Source organism: Rhamphochromis longiceps, linkage group LG15 (genome assembly GCF_057381845.1).
Source record: "Rhamphochromis longiceps isolate RC_006_pf linkage group LG15, R_longiceps_female_GT1.1, whole genome shotgun sequence".
In the NCBI taxonomy this organism is placed as follows: Eukaryota; Metazoa; Chordata; class Actinopteri; order Cichliformes; family Cichlidae; genus Rhamphochromis; species Rhamphochromis longiceps.
The window spans coordinates 42,992,851-43,017,046 of record NC_140571.1 but is presented as its reverse complement, the minus strand read 5'-3'; the positions used below and the strand labels follow the sequence as shown (position 1 = coordinate 43,017,046).

Genomic DNA, 24,196 nt, shown 5'->3' with positions numbered 1-24,196 from the left:
ATTCCACTTTCTAAATGTAATTTGTGTTCTCTCATTTGTTTTCAGTGCCTGGAGCTCCTCCCAGGAAGGTGGAGGTAGAGGCCCTGAACTCTACTGCCCTCAGGGTGAGCTGGAAGCCCCCGCTGTCCGTGAAGCAGCATGGGCAGATCAGAGGATACCAGCTGGTTTACTCCAGGCTAGAGAACGGGGAGCCCCACGGCCAGCCGGTCATCCTGGATGTTAACCTCCCTGAAGCCCAGGTATTCTCACACGGTGTCATTCAGGTTGATGTGACTGGGTGAGACAATGAGTGAGAGCTGAAGACGGGGGAGTTTGGTTCAGATCCCCGAAGTTTATTTGACACAAGTTATTGTTTTAAGGCAGGAAACAATTTTTTGGTCTTTAAACTATTGACTGAAGAAATACACCCATCAGTAACAGGTTGTTTTTTTCACATGCTCTACCTTTGCACAACCAACCTGCTAATAGACACGAGGTGCACGTTTCAGAGTCCGTAATCATCAGAAGCAATTAAGCTGTGAGACTAATATGTATGTGCATGTGTTAATTCCCCGTTATTACTTTATGTTGGCTTGAAAAAAACATCTCCCTCTGCTGGTGCTTCAGATTACTGCGACTTACTGCATCCATGTCACGGTGGACCAGCGTGTGGGTTGCACGTTTTGCCCTCTCATGGCCATTAGACAGAAAACATGTTTAAGTCGTTTCTTTAGCGGCTGAACTTTTAAAGAGCTGGAAACTAAGTAAATCTGCAGAACTGCAAAGCTCTAAAACAGCAGAAGAATATAATGAAATATAGGAGCTATTATTAAAAAAGAAATAAATACTGAAAACTTTTTAATACAATCCAAATGACTTTGAAAGATTTTTAATCATAAATGTTGATTAAAAATGTTTATGAAGCAGGAAGTTTATGAACATAATTTGTGCAAATTATTATTTTAATCTTCTCCTTGAAAAGAAAAAGGATAAACAGGTTACAGCTGTGTGTGGTCTGCAGCCTGCTGTGATGAAAAAGCATCAGATCCCAACATCGGAGCATTTCTAAAATAAGGATGTGCATCCAGTACCTCATCCTGTACCTCCCTTTGTTCCATTAGAATAATTGGATTCGACGTTTCTTTTTTCAGTTTATTTTTATTCCCGTCTCCAGTGGGAAAAAATAACCCCAAATATTAATAATTATTTGGCATCTGACATATTAGATCATCTGCACAACCAAACATGTGCTTCTTCATATTTTTAATTAGTGTAATATTAAGGAATTTACTTTTCTCTAACCAGAAGCCTCGGTGATGATGATGATGATGAGGAGGAGGAGGAGGCATTTCAGCTGCAGAAAGTCTTTGTTGTGGTAACACTACATGACTTAGTGCTTAGCGAGCTCGACTTTACATAATTCTTTACATAAAGACTGAAATTTATTTACCTTGAAAACACTTTTTCCAAAACATGAAGACAAATTTTTGTCTTTTTACATTATTTGTACTTAAATAACTTGAACATGAGAAAACATGTGTGTGCACGTGCGTCTCAAATGACGGCATGAACACACATAAGAAGAAAAAGATAAGAGCAACACCTCCAAAAGATGCATCACAGAATATCTAAGAAAGCCGACTGCTCGAACAACTGGCATGAAATCACTGCACCAAAGACTGAGAGCAGGTCACAGGGTGGATGTTTAAAAGCTCTCGCTGAGGAGGCGCCGCTCAGTTCCTCTCCTCTCGGCTTGTTTTGTTCTCCTGGAGGAGCGTCTCACCTGATTTCCTTTATACGCAGCATTCCTGTCTTATCTGTGTAAGGCAGGAGGCCTGATAAAGGGCCCGCATCTCACAGCCATCTCCAACCTCTCTTTAAACACACACACACACACACACACACACACACACACACACACACACACACACACACACACACACACACACACACACACACACACACACACACACACTTCTCTTTAAGGAACTGTCTTCAAGCCTCATCTGTGATAAGTTTAGTCTCTCCCCCTGGCATCAGTGATGCTGATGAGAATCAACACACGGTGTGTGGAGTGACCCTCCGCACTACACACACACACACACACACACACACGTGCGCACACACACACACAGTCAGGGGCATAACTCGCTGCGACCCTTCATTTGGACTTTTGTGTGCCATTTCTTGTTGTTTTTTACCAACTTTCTAAGAAGTCAGTCTATTGTGTTGCATCATAACAACAGTTCAAGCTATTCTGAGTGAAATACAGAGGGTTATTTCAAGTTCGGTTTAAATATAATAAATTATATAAACCTTAATAACCTTTTAACAACCAGGTTTCCAGCAAACATTTCTATGCTGAATAACCGCGAGCACTCGCTGACCATTTCTCCTTCTTTGTGTCAAGAGAAAGTTTGTGTATAAGAGTTGTTTTATGTTTGACCAAAATGAAATTTTAAAAGTTCTCAATCAAGAGAAGAGTGAAAAAACAACAACATATGGTTACTATGAACACAAAGACATTTTCTTACAGTTCGGAATTTTTAGCAGAAAGAGCAGCAGATACATTTAAAGTCTTTTTATTTGTTTAACAAAACAAAATAGTCGATACTTGTCTGTGTGCATGAAAAACGTCATTGCAAAAGTCTGATACATATTGATGCTTTGTTTCTAAGATACAGTCCAGATGCACTGTAACATGAAAGTCGTACATCGAAGCTGTATTGAAACTGTCCACTCAGCCACTGGACTGAGCCATTCTGTAGTGCTGTTAGAAATCTCACTCCACATATGAAGTGTCGTCACAAGTGATCGTGTACTCTAGATGACCACACCACACCATTGTGTGTCAATAAAGTGTATCCCCTCCACCCGCTGTGCTCATCTCAGCTGCAAAGTTAACACTGCTGTTATTTAACCAGTTGCTGTGCGTTTGTTATAATGTCAAATATTTCGATTTGACATTCTGTTGCCTCGGCTCACCACACCACCGGCTGCCACAGAGCACTACGGTGTCCAAAACAAACAAGCCCAACAGCTAAAGAGTAGTCTGCAGAAGCCATCGTCTCTCTGCCCGGGCGGCAAGAATTCAGAGACTAAAATGTGTTCAAAAGAAAAGATTTTGTAGAACTGATATATAATAGCACAGGGGGATGGATGAACGGACTTTGGGTATCACTGGGTCGTGTTTGTGAGGGACTGACTGAAACAGACAAAAGAGAGCTGGAAAAGTAGTTTTGCAGAAAGCTGCCCCTGCAGCATAAATCACTGCTCTGTGTGTTGATACTGATAAACATCCACGGACGTGTTACTCAGCCGCTGCTATAATTTAAATATGGCAATAACAACACATATTTTCAGATGACATCTCCTGGATGACTTTCACTGTGGTGCAGTTGGTTGCTCACAGAAAGCTGGCCCTTCAGCGTGCATTTCTGATGTAGTACACTGCCCAGCAGAGAGTTTATGACTGTATCGACATCACACTCTCTATGATGAATGGATTTCTTCTCTGTTGTGCTGCGAGTTACTTCAGCGGGCTGAGATTTCTGTGCCAGCAGAACCAGCTCCATCCCAGCTGCTTCGGTACAGCTGGATTTACAGCCCATGTGTCCTTGTCCTTGGACACCAGTCCTCAGTGCTGCTGACGAGGTGACACAGTCTGTTAACAGTTTACATCTGTGACTTCAGTAAGCAGAAACTAAACAGCAGTGTTTTTGAAAGTCTCCGAGCTCGGCTGTGAGTGCTGAGCTGTGTGTTGTCTCCAGCGAAGCAGCCTTAAATCCCTCAGTTGTTCCACTGAGGCTCGGCCTGCCAACAGTCAGTACAGACGACTATTTTGTCACAAAAAAGACCTTACTGACAAAATAAGTTCAGTCATGCCAAATTATGGCAGCTTAGAGGCAGGACCAAAGCCTTAATTGGCTGCTCATTCCCTGTCCTGGCCTTCTGAAGCCTCTGCTGTTTGCTTTAGACTCAACTCCCTCCATCTCTGTTGCTGTTCTGCTGGCAGGCTCACGGCTTTTAAGATCTCAGTGAGGCGTATTTTTGGATGGCTGAAGAACGCTTGAAGGAGCCTCTTATCCCTCTCAGCACTGATGGCTGTGAAGCGTGAGCATCGGCTGATTTGATAAGACATGGCAACCTCTCTGTGGCTCATCTCTGCATGTTGTACTCAGAGAAAACAAACCCAGACTCAACCAAAGACAATGTTTTTGTTTTCACCATCTGCCTTCACGGTCACATGAAGTATAAGCATCCAGTGTCTTTCACACAAGCGTTAGAGTGCCATCAAGCGACCCGTGTGAAATTAGACCATTTAAAACAATTTACATTAAGTCTAAATAGATGGCTGCATTACCTAGTGACAGGCAGACAGCTGATTTCAGACATATTGATTAATTAATTCTATTGTTTGATATGTTCTAAGGATTCCTGAAACAATGCATGAGGTTGTTCCTCTTAAAGGCAGACAAAGCCCAATTCATGGGTTGAAGGTGAAGGTGCAAACACTTGGCAACAGTGGAAAGCAAGAACTCCCTTTTAACAGGAAGTGGAAGAACCAGACTCGGGGAGAGGCTCCTCTGCCTCAACCAGTTGGGGCTAATGGGAGGAAGACAGGACAACAAAGAGACCGTGGAAGACAGCCAGAGACTAACAATAACTGATGATTGAATGCAGTGTGATGTGTGATCACATAGTGACTGAAAAAGCTGATTTAAGAAGAAAACCAGTAGCCCAGGCCTTTCACAGTATTACTACAGTTACCTGAGTATATACCTCAATCTGTAGATGATCAGATCAAAATTAAGAAATGAAGCATGACAGACACAGAAGTGGAAAAAAGAAATCAAAGTAAAACTATTGAGGTAAGTTAAAAATGGATTACACACATTAGTTTCCTCAGCATCACAGACTTCTATACAACCAGAGGACGGCCCCTCGGTGCCTGTTCAAACAAATGCAACTGTGTTTTTCAAACCAGGAAATCCGGTCAGTCTTTCATACTGTCAGTGTTCAAAACATAAATACAGGTCAATAAAAACAACCGGGGGACACGTTTTCTCAGTAAACATTAAGTTTAAACGTTAGTTGCAACACCAATAAATCCCAATATTTGTATGCAGCTAATCAGATTTGTGCACTTCTGCAAACTCATTAGCACGCGAGGACGTGACGTCAGCTAGAATGTGCAGCTTTGCAGAGAACGTGGGAGGAGATGTTTCCAGAGTTCTTATCAGTCATCACTTCACTTTCCCTCACTATCTCATCTGTCTTTGTCAGTCTATTGGTTGCCATCACTGCAAATTAGAAGGAGCGCTAAAGAAAGGCGAGAGGACAGTTTAGGTGATAATAATAAGATAAGATGGATATTTAATGACCCCCTTGGGAAACTGGCAGAAAGAATGGAGCTATGTTTTCTTTAAAAGGCTGCGCTGGGTCCTTGTAGCCTGCTGTGAACAGCGTCCCACCTCCTCCAGCCACCATTCAACAACTAAATGGCAACTTCATTTATCTGTCTGCACCGTGAGCTCCAACCAAACTCTGATGTATCGTCGCACTGACGGTTAGTCATTGATGAGACTGACGGGATCGGGCTTTGTGAAGTGACCCCAACTGAAACGATGGCGTGGGAGTCTGTCTTCATCCCACAGTATTGTGACAAACACTTTGTTCATTATAGCAATAACAGCACTTAAACATGGTCTTTTAATTGCAGTCTCCTTTGACCATGTTGACATGTTGAACTGCATAGAGTGAAGTTTGATTTATAGTTCTGTGTGGAGTATCCACAGTGCTTTAATTAATGTGATTAGCAGCACCTGTGTTTACCAACCATTTCATGTCAAAACGTCTGCTTTGAAAAAAGGTCTGAAACAAGCTTGATTAATGGAGGTCTTACCTATCAGGACCCAAAGGATCCACTGCCAACATCCTGGTGTCAGACACCCGGGGACAGTTGACAGGACGCTATTATATTAATATCAGACACAACATTAAACCCTCCTGTTGTAGCCACAGTATTACTCGGGTGGTGTTAACGTTGTGGTTGGACAGTACCAGTCAAATATTGGCCTTATAGGCAAAAGGAACCAGAAACTTTTGTCAATCACATGTTTTAACTTCTAATGGCTGCATCAAACATCCTTCATGTTTCTTTAAGCCTTTGAGCAACATATGCATTTCCACAGCATTATTCTGTCAGGGCAAAACAGATTCCTCCAGTGGGAGAGCCAGTACACACTGCAGTGATCATCACATCTAACTTGGAAATACCTTTGGAAATGCTGTTGCTTCTTGCAGGAGAAAAGCTTATCTGGGCTGCCTGCAATCAGTGTAACTGGTTTTCAGCAGACTGACAGGTACATTAGAGGATGAAGCTGACTCTTCTACCTTTCCAGATTGTGCTGCTGGCTAACAGTACCACAGTTAGCAAGCAATGGCACTTTTATTTTTCTCCATTTTACAAGATGCAATGAAGCGGACAGCACGGGGAAAAAGAATTTGACTGATCTTGGAAGACCTTTTGATTCCCAGTTTGAGCTGTTGAACTGTTCGCTGACACCTGTCAAAATATCTGATCATCTAATAAACACACTGCACAGCTGCTCCCTTTAGGCGTGTTGTGAGAAATGTAACTTAATCATATACAAATGCAGCAGATGATGACGTTACATTTCCACAGGGATATTATGTAAAGGAATTTTTAATATAATTTCTTTTTTTATTGCAGCGATCTTGTTCTATTAATCATTTCCATCAGAGTTCGATGATCATCACAGATGCATTTCACCTTTCTTTGCTTTTTTTCCTTCTTTTCTTTTTTTTTGATGGTAATGATGCAAATGTTGATTTACAGTGAAATGAAATGTAAGTGGAATGAAATAACATCAGACAAGACTTTTAATAAACCATGGGTAGCACACTTCGCAGCCTGAGATGCCTCCTTATCTGTAAGTGTGATCATTTCACTCTGGTGTGAGGGTGCAAACACAGACATGAGAGCATTAACGGCGTTGTGTGTTAAAGATATTAATATGGTTTTACATTATTACTGGGAAACAGTCTCACATACATTAATAATGTCAGTCAGTCTTTATATTAACACTCTCAGATTAAATGACTTTGATATGTTCAAAAATAGATGTGACTACAAAGAACACGCCTCTGGTTCTGTTTACAGCACAGTGAATGTTTGCTTGTGAAAATGATTGAGATGATCCAACTTGTCAGATGGTTGAACAGCTTCAGAAGCTCTGCGCCCACATTTCTGTCATCAGCTGTCTGACAGTTTCAGGGTTTGGCCCAGTTGTGGCCCACACCTGCTGCTTTCTGTTGGCTCTGTTTCACCTTGATTGATGATGTTGGCTCAAGGTGAGTCTGGCTTCTTCAGTCTGACTCCAGGGCCACATGATATGGGACGGATGTCAGATGTGTTGTGACCCAGTTCATTTGGGTCTTTTCTGGCCCCCAGAACACCTGTAACTGAGCCCAAAGTGCCAAAACTAGTAAGCGGGGCCCAGATGTGCCTGCTGTCTGGTGTGTTTGTAGGTGTGTTAGTGTTTTAGCCACTTGCTGTCTTTTTTTAGTAACAGCGTTCTTTGTGTATCTCCGGCTTTTTTTGCTTCCTCCGGTTTTCTTACATGTGGTTTTATAGAGATTCTTTCTCGTCTCTGCTTTTGCTTGTAGATTACTTTTACAGTTTGACATTATTTACTCACTTTTGAGGAGTGAACTGGTTCCTTGTGTTTTTATGTGTCACTAAAACGAATGATTTGTGGTTTGAGGGAAACTTTTTTCCCTTTTGTGTCCTGAAACTAGGTCCTCAACCTGACTATAACATAACAGGATGTGACAAAGCAAGCAGTAGTTCCACTTCTCTCACTTTCACCTGTCACATATGCAGCTGAATGCCATCCAGTATGTATTATCGCTATATTTAAACCCAAGCAGGTCTCTCACCTCTCTGTGACAGGCAACTATTCATGACACTGCACGTGGGGCTGTGGCTGGAACAGCTATAAAATCATTTGCCGTTGAGCGAGGATGGCCAGCATGCTGTGTTTGTCTGCTGTAATACTCGGCTGCCTGCCTCTGTTTTGCTCAAGTACCCGACTGCAAGCCTGAATATCACAGCTGTGAAGAGGCGTGCACAGATTATTGTGGACATGTAGAGATTAAGATACTCCCATTACAACCCTCAAAGGAAGCAGGCACAGAATTTACGTTATAAAGACTAAAGAAGACTCGAAAAATGATACTCGGTGTATCTAGGTAGACTCATCACTGTCCTTTATTCAAACCCGTGTCTAAGGATTCTGATTATTTCAGAGAGAAGAAAGCGTCTCCACCCGTAGACCAGCAAGGCGCTTTAAAATATAGTATAGCTGTGAAACCAGCCATCATGAGTTCACTGACAGAGCCAGTGATATATCACGGCGTAGAATACAGTAATGCATCAGTTACTGTATGAAAAAATGAGAGCTACTCTATGCTGAGGCCACTTCGAGCTGCTTTATTTAATGGATGTTGCTGTGATTTAGAGCTCGGGTTGCACTCTGGCCAGGGAATGGATGTAATTTTCACCCCATCGTTAACAGCTTACATTGTTTATGATATCGGCTTTTATTTATTTCTTCTAAGAAGCTGAGGAAGCGAAGCTCTTTGTCCTTTATTTTTGGGTACTCAGCAGGTTGTTCAGCACAATGCCCAGTTCCTCTGAATCAAGTTGTTGAAGCAGACATTCACATGCGAAATGTCATTAATGTCCCGATGGCCTTCGTGAGCCAGCAATCTTTTTCATCCATGTGTCTTTCTGTCCATGTGTAGCCGTCTGTGCTGTCGGGGTAGCAGTCTAAACAGAGATGCCCAACCTTCCTCATCACAGCATTATTTTTAGGGAGTATCAAGCTAACTCAGAGACATCATCTCTAGAGTCTCCCCAGTGGGACATACCCAAACGGCTTGTGTAGGAGTCAGCTTTTTTAATAAGGTTTAATTAAAATTTGTAGGTCAGTACCCATGGCTTTCACAAGGGAATCCAAAAGTGCATTCTGAAAAATAGCAAATTGTTTTCCATTCTGTACATGAACTCAGGTTTTGAATCAAAAGGAAATCAGGATTTGTTTGTGTCGCTTTTTGGAGAATATCAAGAAAAAAAACCACAAGTAACAATTTTGTTAAATTCTTCCTGCAGCTCTCTGTTATACACAGAGAGTTTTGTTTTTCTCTCCTGGTCCTTCGATGATCCAGCTTCTCTTTAGTGGTTGCTATGAGTTTTAAAGATGTGCAAAGCCAAAAGGTTAGAGGGTTGGTGGTGGGATCTTGCTCAAAGCTTTGTGTTCTACACTTGGATTCGGTTTGTTTGTTTGTTTTCTCCTCTCAGCATCTAGTTTCATTTCCATGTGACAATCAGACTTAAGCATTTACTTTGTTAGCTGTAGGAACAGATTGTGATTTAAATGCAACCTTACAAATTCACTTTGTAAGGTTTAGGCACCAAAATGATTTATAGCTCATGGTTAGGATTTAAACAGACCTTTTTACAACAGCACCCACATTAGATGATACTTTATTAGGTAGGTGTAACACATGATGACTCCTCTTCTATCTAATATACTATCTGCGGTTAGCTGACAATTAGAAACATTAGGAAAGCAAAAAACATACATATCTGAGATGTGTTAGTCAGTTAGTGACTTGGCTTTGTTGTGGGAACTTCACAAGCAGCAGCAAGACTCCCACACAGCAAAGAGCAGCATGTGACAATAAGGCTACGTTCACTCTGCAGGTCTTGATGCTCAATTCCAATTTTTTGATCAAATCCGATTTTTTTTGTCTGCTCGTTCACACTACAAATAAAATGCGACAGCAAATGCGCTCTAGTGTGAACGCTCAAAGCGCCCGCATGCACAAAAGAAGACGTCACACACAACGCGCTCTGTTTAGACCCAGAGCAACAGTATTGTTTGACTGATGGCCCTTAATGTAAAGACTTTACGTTTCCCAATTTTGCTTTATTATAAAGTTATTTTGTTATTTACATTTGGCCTAATAATGATCCTTATTGCTGTTTGAGAGGAGCGGTGCTTCAAAGGATAGCTGCAGATTTCTGTCAGAATCTGCAGATTATACAGTACAAAGAAAATGTTCACGTTTCTCCAGCGTTGTCTTCCCAACAGTTTCGCTGACATCAGGATGGCCAGGAAGTGTTCGCGATGTCTTCTCCGGCGCTGATAGTTGGCGTCTGTCTTGTGTCGGTGACGTAAAAGACAGATTTAATGCGACGTGACCATCAAACAGCAGTCGCTTTCTGAAACATCAGATTCAGCACCACATACGAAAGTGACCCAGATCGGATTTGAAAATATCGGATTTGTGCCGTTCACACTGTCAGACCATGATCGGATATGGGTCGCACAGGGTCAAAGATATCAGATTTGATGCACTTTCACCTGCAGTGTGAACGCAGCCTAAGAGACCGCATGGAAACGAGGGGCTGGAGTGCAGGTGTGTTGCAAATCGACTTGCAGGTAAAACCTGAAACAGCTTAAATAGACTTAAACTGGATGTGGAGGAAGAAATCAGCAGAGCTGATGTGGTCTGGATCTGAGATATTGCTCTGCTGGGTCTTTTGGCAGAGTTTATCCAAATGCATAATAAAATGGAGAGAACAGGAGAAAACGGATGCCAGAAGAAGATTGAAAACATAAATAACCAGTGAGCTCACAGATGACCTCGAACCAGCTGCAACAAAACTTCTTGCACCTCTTGATTTAAATAAAGAGGTGTGTCTTCTGTGACACGATTTTTCCAGCCTGGACAGGTGAGGTCCACAGTGAAATGGCTAAAAGATAGAGAAGGGACTTGTTTTTGTTCTGATCAATATATTAATGTCACCAAACTTTAAAAACACGTGTTTCCTTAGTAACAGTTTACTACACTCAGATAAACAGGGAAATATTAAAATACCTGAAGTATTATAATTTCAGGACCATGGACAGCGCACAGCATTTTCATCACCATCTCACGGACTGTGATGTAACACATGACTGTTTGTAGTGGTGGACCTGCACAAATTCAGCTGTATGCACTTTGACAGTAAGTGGGCTATAGATCATAGATGCGCCCACGCGCAAATCTCCCCGATGAAATCTGCAATTTCTTTTATTGATTAATTTGTCTCAAAACAAAGATAGCTTAGAAAACTGTGGTGATGTCAACACCACCAGAGTGTAGAAGGTTTTTTAAGTTTAAACCTTTGTCAGTCAGGCACATTTGGTTTGTTTTATCCCTTGAAAGGGTGCAAGTTGTCTTAATGCAACAATGCTGGAGGTTTACAGTCCTACACTGAGCCTGTTTTCATTAGAGCAACCCTTTCTGCCAGACTGCCACTGTAGGCCTACATCTAACCTATATTTATATGCTTGTCTGATTACAATTAAGAAGCTGCCCCTATCCTGTTAATAAATTATTCTTAGCTTGGACTTAATTGCAAGGCTCAATGGGAAGATTGAGCATGTCATATTTAAATGAACTGTGTTTAGAAAACAGCGCAACGCTCAGAAAACAACCGTAAAACTAACCACACCTATCAGCACAATGTGTGGGTTATATTCACATATTGTGTGTTTTGGTAAATCTGGCCTGATGCCCAGTTGGATGTCCAGCATCTGCTGGTCTGTCTGGAGCTTGAAGGATCTTATTGCTCCCTTTGGGATTGAAGGGATTTCCATCAAGTCCATGTTCTCAGTCTTTTTCCATATATGCTGTGTTCCATCAGTATGCTCATCAGTTCCTCTGATTAACTCAAAGTCACATGTTTTTATTGAAGAAACTTGTGTTCAGTTGTGAATATTCAATATTAGGATGTCAAATCTAAAGATTAAGAGAGTGGCCTATTGGCCCGGCACTGGGTTAAGTTTGTTTTAGATTCACAGGTAAGACATGCTGTATAGTGTGTAGAAAGCAAACTCTTTAAAAACAGTTGAAAGTTCAGAATTTTACAGGTCAGCACTAGGGATGGGTATCGTTTAGGTTTTATCCGATACCGGTGCCAAACCGGTACTTTTGAAACGGTGCCGGTGCTTAAAGAATGGAGAACACAAACTTTGTCCAAAAACCTCTCATGTTTAGCTGTTTTCCACTTTTTCTTTGGTCATTTTAGCCTTTTTGGCCAGGGTGAAGGGAGTATCTGCCATCAAACAAGAAGACAGCCGCATGTAGCTATGATGATGTTTGCTAGTTCACCTTACATGCATTAATGTAATAACGTGGTTAGCCTACTCAACGTAAATTACACACGAACAACATTAAGCTACTCACGCAGAGAAGAACGGCTGCTGCTGCTGCATCATCATCCTCATCATTTCTGCTACACTGGCAGGGCTAGGGGCCAGGACTCTCCTCTTCGGGTTTTTGGGGGATGTTGCTAACTCCGGGTCCGATAACAGGCACCACACCCGCAGTAGATGTGCTCGGTGTGAGGTCTCGCAGCAAGCTATCAAATACGGCGCATTTCTCGGCTTTTAACAAAACGCTATGCGTCGCCAGGTGTTTCATCAGATTCGAGGAGTTACCTCCTTTGACAGTATCACAGTATCAGCTTAAAGCACTTGTTGCTGCTGAGTTTGCATCTTTTGCTGTGAAGTACAGCCAGACTTTTGCACTGCTTTTCGGTCTGGTTACTACCGTTTATGTCAGAACCAGTGCCATCATGGCACCGGATACCGGTACCCATCCCTAGTCAGCACTGTTATTGCTGATTGGTCATGTTTTCTTTAAGGCTTAAGGATCGAATTGCACGACTGTGCAGTCACCTCTGTATGCTCCACTGTCGGATAGGCCAGTTCAGAGTGCAGCAGTGGCGTTATTCTGCTTTCATAAATGATTAATGAAGAAGAAAACACAGACAGACCACCCAAAAACAGAATGTGCAGGTGAAATGTAATTTAACTTTACATCGGTACCAAATTCTAATCTTGACTTTATCCTTTCTGTCTCCTCATCAGCGTCTCCATCTACACGTTTTCATCTCTGTCTCTGCTCTGAGCACAACCTCGGGAAAAGCTATGACATCTAAAGTGTAGATGAGTCTTTTTTTATGGCGCAGAATACTAAGCATGAGGAGATGCCAGCAATACAAGACATAAAATTATTTAAATCCTTCTCCCTATTGTCTGTCTCATAGCTTATGTTTATGGTGCCTGCATTGTTCAGATGGAATAACAATGCGGTTTTACTGCTGATACAGTTGGTTCAGGCTATGGATGTAGTGCTGCAGGTTTTTTAATTTTTTCAAGCAACATCTAGTTTCCATCCCCATGGTGTTGTTTAGTTGGTTCTTGTGCAGATTCATCAGTTATTGACCATGAAACACAATCCAGTGGCACAAAGAACACAAGCGGGAGATTTTTCTATTTTCTATTCCTTTCAATTCAACACAAAATGCTTCAAAAATAATAATAATTCTAATATTAGTAACAGTGTGAGTGAAAATGTGAGCCTCAGTTGATTTCAGCACATTTGTGGCTAGAGACTTGTCAATGGCATAAAGTTGTTTTTTTCATACACTTTGTCGCTTCAGTTTTTAACTTAGTTTTTTAGCTCTCAGCAATAAAAAGCTGACGGGGGTCCTGCTGGGCAGCAGGTGGCCGGGCGGGTGGCATAGAGACCCAAGTTTGTTAATGTGGTGACACAGGAGTTTGATGTGTGTATCTGCTCGGAGGCTGAGAGGGAGCACGGGCAGTATTTTCTTTTTTGTTGTTGTTGTTTCTGTGATAAAATGAAGAACAGTCACAGTGATTTCATAAGTGTCAAAATGTTCTATTGGCAAATAATAAAAACTTACCTGGGCTATGGTGCCACTGCCAAAACGTTTGTCCATCACTGCACACAAGCTTCAGACGTAAACATCCATGTTTTCATGTCACAGTGTTACAACGGAAAGAACTTCTTGTCATGTTTTAAAGACCTCCTAGTTTCATAGAGCTCTTTGCTCTCAGACCGCAACGTTTCCAGATTTTTAGTCAAATCTGGTTGTGATGTAAAACTAGAAAAACATTTATAGTAACTTTCTAGAAACTCTGGATGACTGTTAAAATAGTCATTTGAAATAGACATTAAAAATGGAAAAATCCGAAATGTCTGTGGTAACTAACACGAGAACAATCTGCGATTAACAAAATCACAAGTAATGGAAATATTCAGTTTTGAATGAACATTTAGGGCATCTATAAGTAGGTTTTTGTTTGCAGCTGTTTCGAGAAGTCTTTCCTCTGAGTTCTATGTAAACCTGCAACAGAATCTACAGCTGTCTACTTGATCTGTTTACTAAAGTGTGCATGGATGCATTCCCATAACTTCTTCATCAAAATGGTCAATAGCCCCTTTGTTAAAAAAAATGTAAAAATATTACCTGCCTCTAGATTTACTATCAGATAATGTACACAATGCATAATGGCAAGTGATTTTGTTCTATGGCTGTGTCTGATATTAAAATGAAACTGACCTGGTTTTAAATGATCCATAACATTGATGAAGAACCATCAATGTTAAGTAAACGATGGCTGAAAAAAGCTTTGCATATCTTAGTTATTTTTCTGAATACATCTATATCTGTAAAATCCAGGAAAAACCATAGTAACTCACTAGAAACGGATTATTTCATTAAATTTATGTTTCTTTTTGGAAAAGCACCATAAATATTCATCTAGGCAACAAAGACAACAATGAATGAAATCAGGCACTTAATAGAGCAAACCTAGAGCACGCCTCAGTGTGTGATTCACATCCCCAAGTTGAGGAAACTGGGTTTATCTGGCAGGTGAGTCAGCGGCTCTGAATGTGCTGCCTGAGCGAATCGAGCTCTTTGCAAGAAAACACGAGTTTTCGTTATCGCCCTTCTTCTTAAATTGGAGCCCCTCATGAGCCTGGGCCAGACTCCCCTCATGAGTCGGCACTACAGAGGAGAGCACTCATTATTCACACATTACCTCCATTTCCACATGAAGTTTAAAGTGGCACCTGTTCCTCCTTCAGTCCCTGATCACTGTAGTGTTCCTGCTGAGCTGAACAAACATTCTGCTCTTCTGGCTGCGCTCCCTGTTTTTCATCAGTGGACTCATGAAGACTCAGCGGACTGCGTGAGTAGTCACAGTGCGTGTTGTGTGGACAGGGGTTATGGCGAGTGTGTTTTCTGTCACAGCATCCCATGATCTCTGTGTGGGTACTAACACAATTATTTTCCACCTACCTTTCTCTTCAGTTAGCAGTCTAAAGAAGAAGAAGCCTGATGGCGCTCGGCAGCTACAAAACCAAGTAGTAACATTTTCTCAGTTATACCTGATGTAAGCAAGATATCTTAGATCTCTGCTTTTCAGTTTAGTTAATTAAGGTGTTCGAGTGATCGCAATACATTTTTATATAATGCCAATGCAAGGCTGTATATTTATTGCACAGATATCAGTATGTTGTAGAATTGCACAACAGATGCAGACAGCATTTTGCTAATTAGGCTAATAGGTTTAATTCAACCCAACCTCGTACGGCCATATTAGAGGACTCCAAATCTAAACCATATATAGTGTCAATGTGGTGAAAAGTGTAGGGTTAGTGAAAGTGACCAAAGGTCACATGTGAATATTGAAAAAACAAACAAATTCAAATTTCTTATCCACAAGAGGGAAAACCAATCTAACAAGAGTCTGAGAACTGCCTTTGTTCATAATTTAAAACAAATGATCACAAATGTGTAACGATTTAAAATTTGAGACTATTTTCAAATCTTAATTTAATTTAATAAGTTGACAGCTTTTCGGGTCAGAGAGGAGACTGGCAGACGGTGGCGTAAACCTTCACAGCCTTTACAGATGTGTTGGTGAAAACCAGGGTGGCACCTGTGGCAGCTGCTCACAGTGTGTGTTTGTATGTGTGTGCGTGCACGTACATGTTTGGTGTGGGTGTCTTTTTGGTGTGTTTCTTGAATCACAGCCTCCCAGTCTTTGAAGGAATGCAGCTGTAAATACTCTGTTGACTTTATTCTGCAAGTAAAGTCGGGCTCGTGGTTTCACTGTTGGTTTTCTGAGCCAGCAAAGGGATCTCTGTTTAGCTGACATACTGTTACTGAACACACACAATATTCTAGACTCTGCAGCAGTAATTGTCAAACAAGTGCTCAGTGTCTCCTGCTGCCTCACATCACATTGTTATTTTATTGAATGTGGAATCTGTGTAACGCAGACGTCTGCTTTATGCTACCTTCCATCCAATAAAGAGTGTCTGCTTATTTATTCTACTTGAATGCAGCTGCTGTTGGTTTATTCTGCAATCCAAATCCACAGAGACATCAGTGCATACTGCTTTTGTTTGTGAGCATGAAAAGTACAGTGCTTCCCTTCCAGCTCTCTGCTCCATTCCTTCTCTGCAGTGCCCATCACAATAGTGTTGTAAGTCTGTGCACTGGTGCAGCAGACACACAGTCCCATAGTTCAAGAGTAAACTAGATGTTTGTGTCTACCTGTAGTGCAAAGCACGGGGCTTATTGATGAAGGATTACAGGGAGTTGGGGCTCAGTTTGTACTGCTGTAAATGGATTTTCTTTTACATATTTTGCTCTGTGGTGTGTGCTCTGTGGGCTATGTGTTCACGCTTTGACCTCACTTACAGTCTGTGTAAGATTGTCTTATTTGCACTAGGCAGACACATCAAATCAGTGCATACACAACACGCTGCTGTTTTGTGGCTCCTATTGCGTCATTTCTCATGCAAGAAGTGAGGTCCTCAACATTTGTGCACCTATTCTTGTCCAAACCTGTTAGAAGCTGAGACAGAGAGAAATTTAAAGACCGTTTGCAGGTAACTGATTTTTGCAATTTGAAAAATCATGTAGAATTGTTTTTATAAATGACAAAGGTCTGATACTACACAATACTAGAGACTAGAATCAGCAGACACTGTTTCTGCAATAGCTGCTGTCTGAAAGAAATATTTTCAGCCTCTTGTGGTTAGTTTGGGAAAGTGGAAAATGCGTTTTGATTGCATTCTCAGTCGTGCACCTTGCCTGTGCTCTGGTGACTCACTGTAAATGACTGTAGACACAGTCAGACGTATTGCATCTGTGCTCTGACTAAACAGTGACATCACTTATTCTTCACAGCGTTGATGCTTCCTTTCATAATATTACATCATATTGATGAGCTAACAGCTTGTTAGTGAGTTTCTAATGAAGTAGAATTAATGGAAAATAAACTGAAGGAAGTTCTTCAAAAGCAGGCTCGGTGTAACCCGGCATTGAGCAACATTTTAGATTCTTTTAGATCCTTTTTGGGACAAAACTAATTTAGGTTTCAACTTCATTGCTACTGTTCACTATTAAGTACTTATTAAATACTCAGTTATTACAGTGGAGCTCTCCACAAGCACAGACTGCAAAGGAAAATAAAGTTCACATTTAAGAACACGCCGGCTGCTCTCTGTGGACCTGTACATTATTGATGACATACATTTATTAATAACAGGGTGAAAACAACAGTCGGTGGTTCTGCTTCTTTTTCTTTGTGGTTATGTGTTTGTATTGTTTCTTTGTTTTTTTTTACCTTTATAAAATATGGTTCTTGGATTTAAACGAAAAGCCACGTTTGTATGCGCTTGTGGAAACAGTGCCTTGGTTGCTTAGTGTTACCTGCCAGCATGTACTTACTTCTCTGCTAATACTTTACAGGTAAACTCAAATTAAAAACAATTTCAAGCATATCAGAATTATGAACAGTCAACAGAATGTGCAGAAAGAACCACTGCAAATCTAAAATATGTATTCAATTTCATTTTAATTCAGTTCAACTTTATTTGTATAGTAAAAGCCTACAATAATAACTATGCAGTATTGTTGTAGGGCCAGGCAGCACTTTTGTGTAATACCAATTTCTACCACATGTTGGCGCTTCAAGTCACTGTAAGTTTTGTTTTGTAGGAATCAACACATTTTTATTTACAATATCAGGGGAAAAAGCAGCTGTTGAGGAAATGTTGGAAGGATTAAAAAGAAAACTATAGCAGCACATTTCTAAACATATTTAACTACCAAATGGTAAAATGCCACCGAGCGATGAAAGCTCTGGTTCAGAGCTTCACAGAGTAATTACAAAATGTACTTTTAAGACTATCGTGCCTTTAAGCCAGCTTTCTTCTTGATTGGCCCTCATAAATAGAAGCTTTGACCAGAATGAGGGACCGTCGGGCCAGAGCTGTGCGTCTGAGATGAGAGATATGATGTCCTCTCTGCTGACATCACACAGAGCCAAACCGTGTTAAACTGTGAAGACGAGTCGTTCAGATGACCCTGCCATCCATAGTTCTGCACAGTGGAAAGAGCCACTCGCCACATCTGCCCCTGAGAGGCCCTGTCCACGGGGGAACACTCATTTCAGACCCATCCTTCCAATTTCTGTTGTAATGAAGAGCAAAGCTGAAACACTCATTAAATTTTTCATAGCGCATGAGTTTTCCCTTTAACTGGATTGAAACCAAAAAAGAAGTCTCTAAAACGTTTTAATTATTTCGACTTCATATTTTATTTATTCAGTAAGCTGTGCCTGTTTTATTTAAATGGGTCAGTTAGTTCGAGGAACAACTCCTTTCAAACTCTACACAATTAACCCAGAGTCGTTTCTCTAAGAGATTAAACCCCAACACGAACACCTTATAATGCTCCAGCAATAGAAATACTTTGTGCATTTACTGTTGAGCACAAGTTTCCCTCTGCAACGGTTCAATACGTCAGTCCAGCACAGGTGGCTAATGATAGTGGACGGATGAATGTGCTGGAGACAGAAAACTGTGGGTAATAAATAATGCAACCTACACAATACTTAAACGGAGAGTGGCCAGAAAGGCTATTGCTTAAAGGGACTTTCATTCCCAGCTTCAAATTTTAGTTCTTGTGTCCGTCCGTCCCCCCCCAACCCTAAGCCCACATTCTTCTGTTTGGCTGCATAAGGTTTGAGCAGTAGAGCGTCTTGATGACCACATAAGAGATCTCTCTCTTTGACAACACACAGAAAAAAAAAGTATTGTGAAACTGAGCAGGAAAAAGCAGTGTGAAGCCTGACCTTTTATCTCACAGCGATTACTTGTACAAATGTCCTTATTGGAAACTTTGGCCATGTCTAATGAGCATCCACTGCTAGAACAAAGAGGAACATGTCCAGTTTAAATTGGGTAAGGAAGCCCAGCCCTTGAACAAAGGTCTAGCTGTATGCTTCCAGAGCCATGGCTAACAAGCTTGCAGACTGTTGGCTCAGCTTCCCTAGCTGCCATCTAAAGCATCAAATTGATCAAATTCCTAAATGTAACATGCTGACTGTGGGTGTTGTTGAAGGGTCTCCAGCATCCACTGAAATATCAGGCACACGTGTCCTTCCCTCTTCATGTGAGGAAGAATCCGCGCAGTGTGCGAACTGCTAATGCGCTTTTGTAGTGGATTTGTTCCCAACATTAGTGGTGATGGAGGTTGAAAAGACAAGGAGGTGGAGGACAGCAGCGTTTGATGTCTGACACACAGGAAGTCACTGCCGATTGATTGGCTCCCGTTAAAGCAGACGCTCCCCTCATAGGAGAGATGTCTCATGTCTTAATGTAAAGTGTATCATCTGTTCAGTCCCTGGGAATTCATCCCTGCAGACTCCTGCTCGCACTGCGTTTGAAAGACAGATGAAAGACCAATTTGATTTTTTTTTCTCCCCATTTCAAAAGCAAGAAAATCTCTGGCAACAAAAGTGGAAAGGAATAGCAGCAGATTAAAATAATGAGGTTTTTAGAGGACTTCAGTAGCTTCACATGAGTCGCATTTCTCTCTCATCTTTCACCTTCTTTGCCCTGCAGAGAACACAGGAAGGAGGGAAACATCTTAACTCTTTACGCCCCGGCTGAATTCAGTTTTGTACGTCTCTGCTCTTAAATTAGCAGAAGACACCCCTTTTAAATATCCAGTGGTAGATATTAAACTGCCTGCCACAGAATAATAATTAGAGTGGTGGTTGTTTCTGGAACACCCCCCCTTTTCCTTTGGCAGCGCTTTGCTAATTTGCAGTGACATCTCTGTGGCTCAGCAGCCCCTGGGCTGTAGGCAGAGGCACGGTCATGATGGGCAAAATGGAACCCACTGGGCATTCTTTACTGGAACTATCAACCCCCGCACACACTCGCAGCTACACCACTTTCCCGCTGCCATTTTTCTGTCATCACACGCTCCTTCATCTCTGCAGCTCTGCTCCACTCAGCACTCAGGAGTAGAAAGCAGTCCTCTGCTATCTGAGAAAAGTGGACCTTTTTCGTGCCTCTTCATGGACTCGCGGCAGTTGACAGGCCGTACATGTGGCTATATTAACGCGGCTGGACGAGCACGTTCGAACATGTAGCCTAATGTGCATGGCAGAGATTCTCCTGAGACGAGTTTCTTTGAGAGGTCTTTATCATAAAACACATTTGAGTTTAATATTGCTGACAGTGACTGTTTTGTATACTTGGAGAAGGCTTATGTTCTGTGGGTAGATTACTGGAAGGCATCAGATCCTCGTAAAACAAAGTGAGAGCTGTGTTCAGGTCCTTGGCACTAAGTCCTCCACATTTTCAGGGGATGTTTTCGTTGTCTGTGATTTGAACCACACGGTCGCACCGTTGCTTTTTGTAAATGATATGGTTTTGTTGGCTTTGACAGAAGGTGACCTTCTGTATGTGATGTGGGGCTTTGCAGCTGGGTTGAGCGTCAGCATCTTCAAGTCTGAGTATGGTGTGAGATGAACAGGCTGAGCAGTGCAGCATCAGCATCGTGTTACGTAGCGCACTTTTGTCAGACGCCATCTGTCTTTTGGCTTTGGCTCCTTGATGCAGGATCGGACACCAAGAAATAACGCTGTCGTATCAGATCGCTAGAAAGCCGGAGGTTGATGGTGGTTGGTGGTCACTGAGTAATCAGCCAGGAGACCATCGCTTGTCCTTGTTGTTGTGCTCATTGACTGCCTCGTTCTTTTGTTGCTGTCACTCACTGGTTAGGTGGACCTACTAACAAAATGGTTTTATGTTCTAGTTTGAATTATCTAACTGGACAAACAGCAGGTATGTTTTCATTATCTTCTCATGACTCGTTTCTTCAAAGAGAAGATCAGGATTCTGGATTCAACGTCCATAAACTGCATCTGTGCAGTTACCAGTTAAAGAAGAATAGAAATAAAAGAAAAACAGATAATGAAACGGGGAACAATCTCTGAAGAACCTTCGTTTCCAAAAGCCTTTTGTAGCACTCGGTGCTGATGTGCAGTGATGGTATACTGGAGTGTTGTGAACAGGTTGGTGTTCGGGTGGTGTGGAAATGTCAGAATACCTTGAGTGGTGGAAATGTGAAGCTGATGCATGTGTTGTGTGCTTCAGTTGCTCAGTGCACTAAATTTTCTGCCAATTGAACTGAAGCTGTTGTCTCAACTTGAATTTTGTTGCCCTTTCGTCTGTTTTTTCCATCCTCTCTTCATCTTTGTCTCCGTTTCTCTTCCTCCTCCTCTTTTCTTCCCCGTGTCTCTGTGCTGAGCAGGAGGCCTTTATAGCAGGTCTGCTCCCAGAAACAACCTATTCTGTGACTGTGGCTGCATATACTACCAAGGGTGACGGAGCTCGCAGCAAGGCCAAGGTGGCCACCACCACAGGAGCAGGTGTGTGTGTTGCATACAACTAATACAACAAATCTGAGGCCATATCTTGATCACATTCCTGCTTGTTTTCTAATATGTCTCCATTTAATACCTTTCAGGAGGTTTTTTTAGTCCTGCGTAGTCTGATTTTTTCTGTTTGTCTGATTTTGATAATAATATGAGCTAATGTTGGCTCCATTTTACGTTTAGCTCGGTATCATCCTGAAAGAGCTTCTTAAACGGTTTTGCAAATAGGCAAACAGCTGCATTCTTATATAAAAGATCTTGAAATCTTGCTTTTTGCCACAGAAACAGTAAAATTTCTAAACTTAAGTCACAACTTTGGGTGCTCACACTGTTGCTTTTGAGTTTTCCTCAAAATGTACTCTAGAATACTTGGCTGCCCCAAGTCAACACAAGTCAGCACAAGTCAACACAAGTCAACACTCATTACATCCTCGATAGAACGGGCGGGGCAAGTACACACAGAGGCATTTGTAGCATACTCGACTTCTTTGAGTTGGAATTGACAGATGATATTTCACAAGAACTAAAGTAAACCCAAGTATACTGAGAAGCAGGTCTTGTTTTTTAAACCAGATGTCATTAGCAATGAGCAGATTGTACTAAGAGTCCAACAGCACTGCACACAAAGCCCCTCTGAAAAGCATTCCTTACTTTGTCTGTTTCACTCCACCATAATTTACACATCAGAAAAATGAATTTTGCAAACAGGCGTCTTTGCAACTTTGACTTCTTGTGGAGCCAGAAGAGTTGCCCCCTGCTGGTCATTAGGAACCCCGCCCCACACACACACACACACAAAAACACAGGTTTAAAGAGCTTTTTAGACTCAAAAGCTAGTCTGAATAACAGTCTTTGTTCTTCTGATAATAAAAAGTAGTGTGGCCTTTATGATGATCTCAAAAACAGGTCCTATACCTTCCAACCAGCTAAGAAAATAAGCTAGATCATATCTAAATGTGTCTTTCAGTGCTGAATATTTACAAATGTTTCCTGCATCGCAGTTCCTGGAAAGCCCACTATGATGATCAGCACCACCATCGGGAACACCGCTCTAATCCAGTGGCAGCCCCCTAAAGAAATGGTTGGGGAGCACATGGGATACCAGCTGCAGTACAAGAGAGCAGAGGAGGAAGCTTTCACCATTAAACACTTCAAGAAGACAGATGATCATTTCACAGTCACCGGCCTCCACAAGGGTGCCGTGTACATCTTCAAACTGTGTGCCAAAAACAGAGCAGGGAACGGGGAGGAGTATGTAAAAGAGATCAGCACCCCTGAGGACATTCCCAGCAGCTACCCGCAAAACCTGAGCGTGGTCGGCCTTACTGCAACTTCCACCAAACTGGCCTGGGACCCGCCTCCTCTGGCTGAAAGAAATGGGAAGATTGTGAAGTATGTGGTGATGTACCGAGACATTAACAGCCCGAACAACAGCACCAACGTTACCACAGATACACAGATGACCGTCTACGGTTTGCAGCCTGACACAACCTATGACATAAGAGTCCAAGCTTTCACCAGCAAGGGCGGAGGACCTATCAGCCCCAGCATCCAGAGCAGGACCATGTCCACCTCCATGCCAGGTGAGAACCACAGGCTTAGGTGCAGCTACTAAAAATCTCAGTGATCTCGACCTCAAGGTCAGAGCAAGTTTCTGAAAATCGTGTGAATGCAATAACTTGAGAACAAGATGAAACTGAAAGGAGGGTGAGGCTAGTCCCAGTATTATTTAGTTCTGTCCTCTACATAACTCAAAGAAATGTAGCAGAACTTCATCAGGGAAACAAATTATGTTCAGTTTCTACCCTTTTTTATTCCTGGGTTTTACTAGAGTAACTTTGTAAGATTCAAAGTGAAAATTAAAACGAGTTTAGACAGTAAGTAGAGTCACAAGTGACTTTACTCCACTGACAACTTGGAGAGTTTTTATTTATTTAATAACCATTGCCTCTAGCTGGCATTTGCAAACTGCAGCCCTGTAGGATTCTTCTCTAGAGATGTTAAACAAGGACTTTCTGGCCATATTTGATGCAGGAAGCAAGCAGCTAGTTCCTGTGAGTGTGTGTGAGTCTCACACTATTAAATCCACTTAGTTCACTAAGTTAGACCTCATTATAGCATACCATCTGAAAACAGTTAAAGATACACTTAAGTCCTGTGTGTTATTTATTACAATGATCTTTTCATTGGAAACCTTTTGAGATGAAAACCTCATGAAGCTGGTTATGATATTGACAAGTGTCACTAACGCACGCGAGGAATTTTAAATATGAAAAAAACTCATTTATATTTATATCATTTATGCTTGTTTACAGTTTCCTACATAGTCCATGTGTGTCATGTCATCTTTGCTCACTGCTATGATAGTTATTCGATATTATTTGGATATGAGGCATAAGCCTGGATTCTGTTGGTGCATCATGTAGTTACCTGCTGATTAGCATAAGTCACTAATTGGAGCACAAGCTTTCTTGACTGTTAGTACAATTACATGCACAGCAAGCAATATT

The 24,196-nt window shown here is 41.6% G+C and overlaps 1 protein-coding gene across 12 annotated transcripts in view; it reads left to right on the top strand.

Annotated features, from left to right (window-relative positions):
• ptprfa (protein tyrosine phosphatase receptor type Fa) overlaps positions 1-24,196 on the top strand; it is a 376,185-nt gene that overhangs the window by 276,404 nt on the left and 75,585 nt on the right. For all 12 annotated transcript variants that reach the window (XM_085382136.1, XM_085382135.1, XM_085382137.1 and 9 more), the window contains 3 exons: positions 46-239; positions 21,563-21,680; positions 22,688-23,269. In XM_085382136.1, the coding sequence (XP_085238262.1) occupies positions 46-239; positions 21,563-21,680; positions 22,688-23,269 (894 nt within the window). The remainder of the gene's footprint in view (positions 1-45; positions 240-21,562; positions 21,681-22,687; positions 23,270-24,196) is intronic.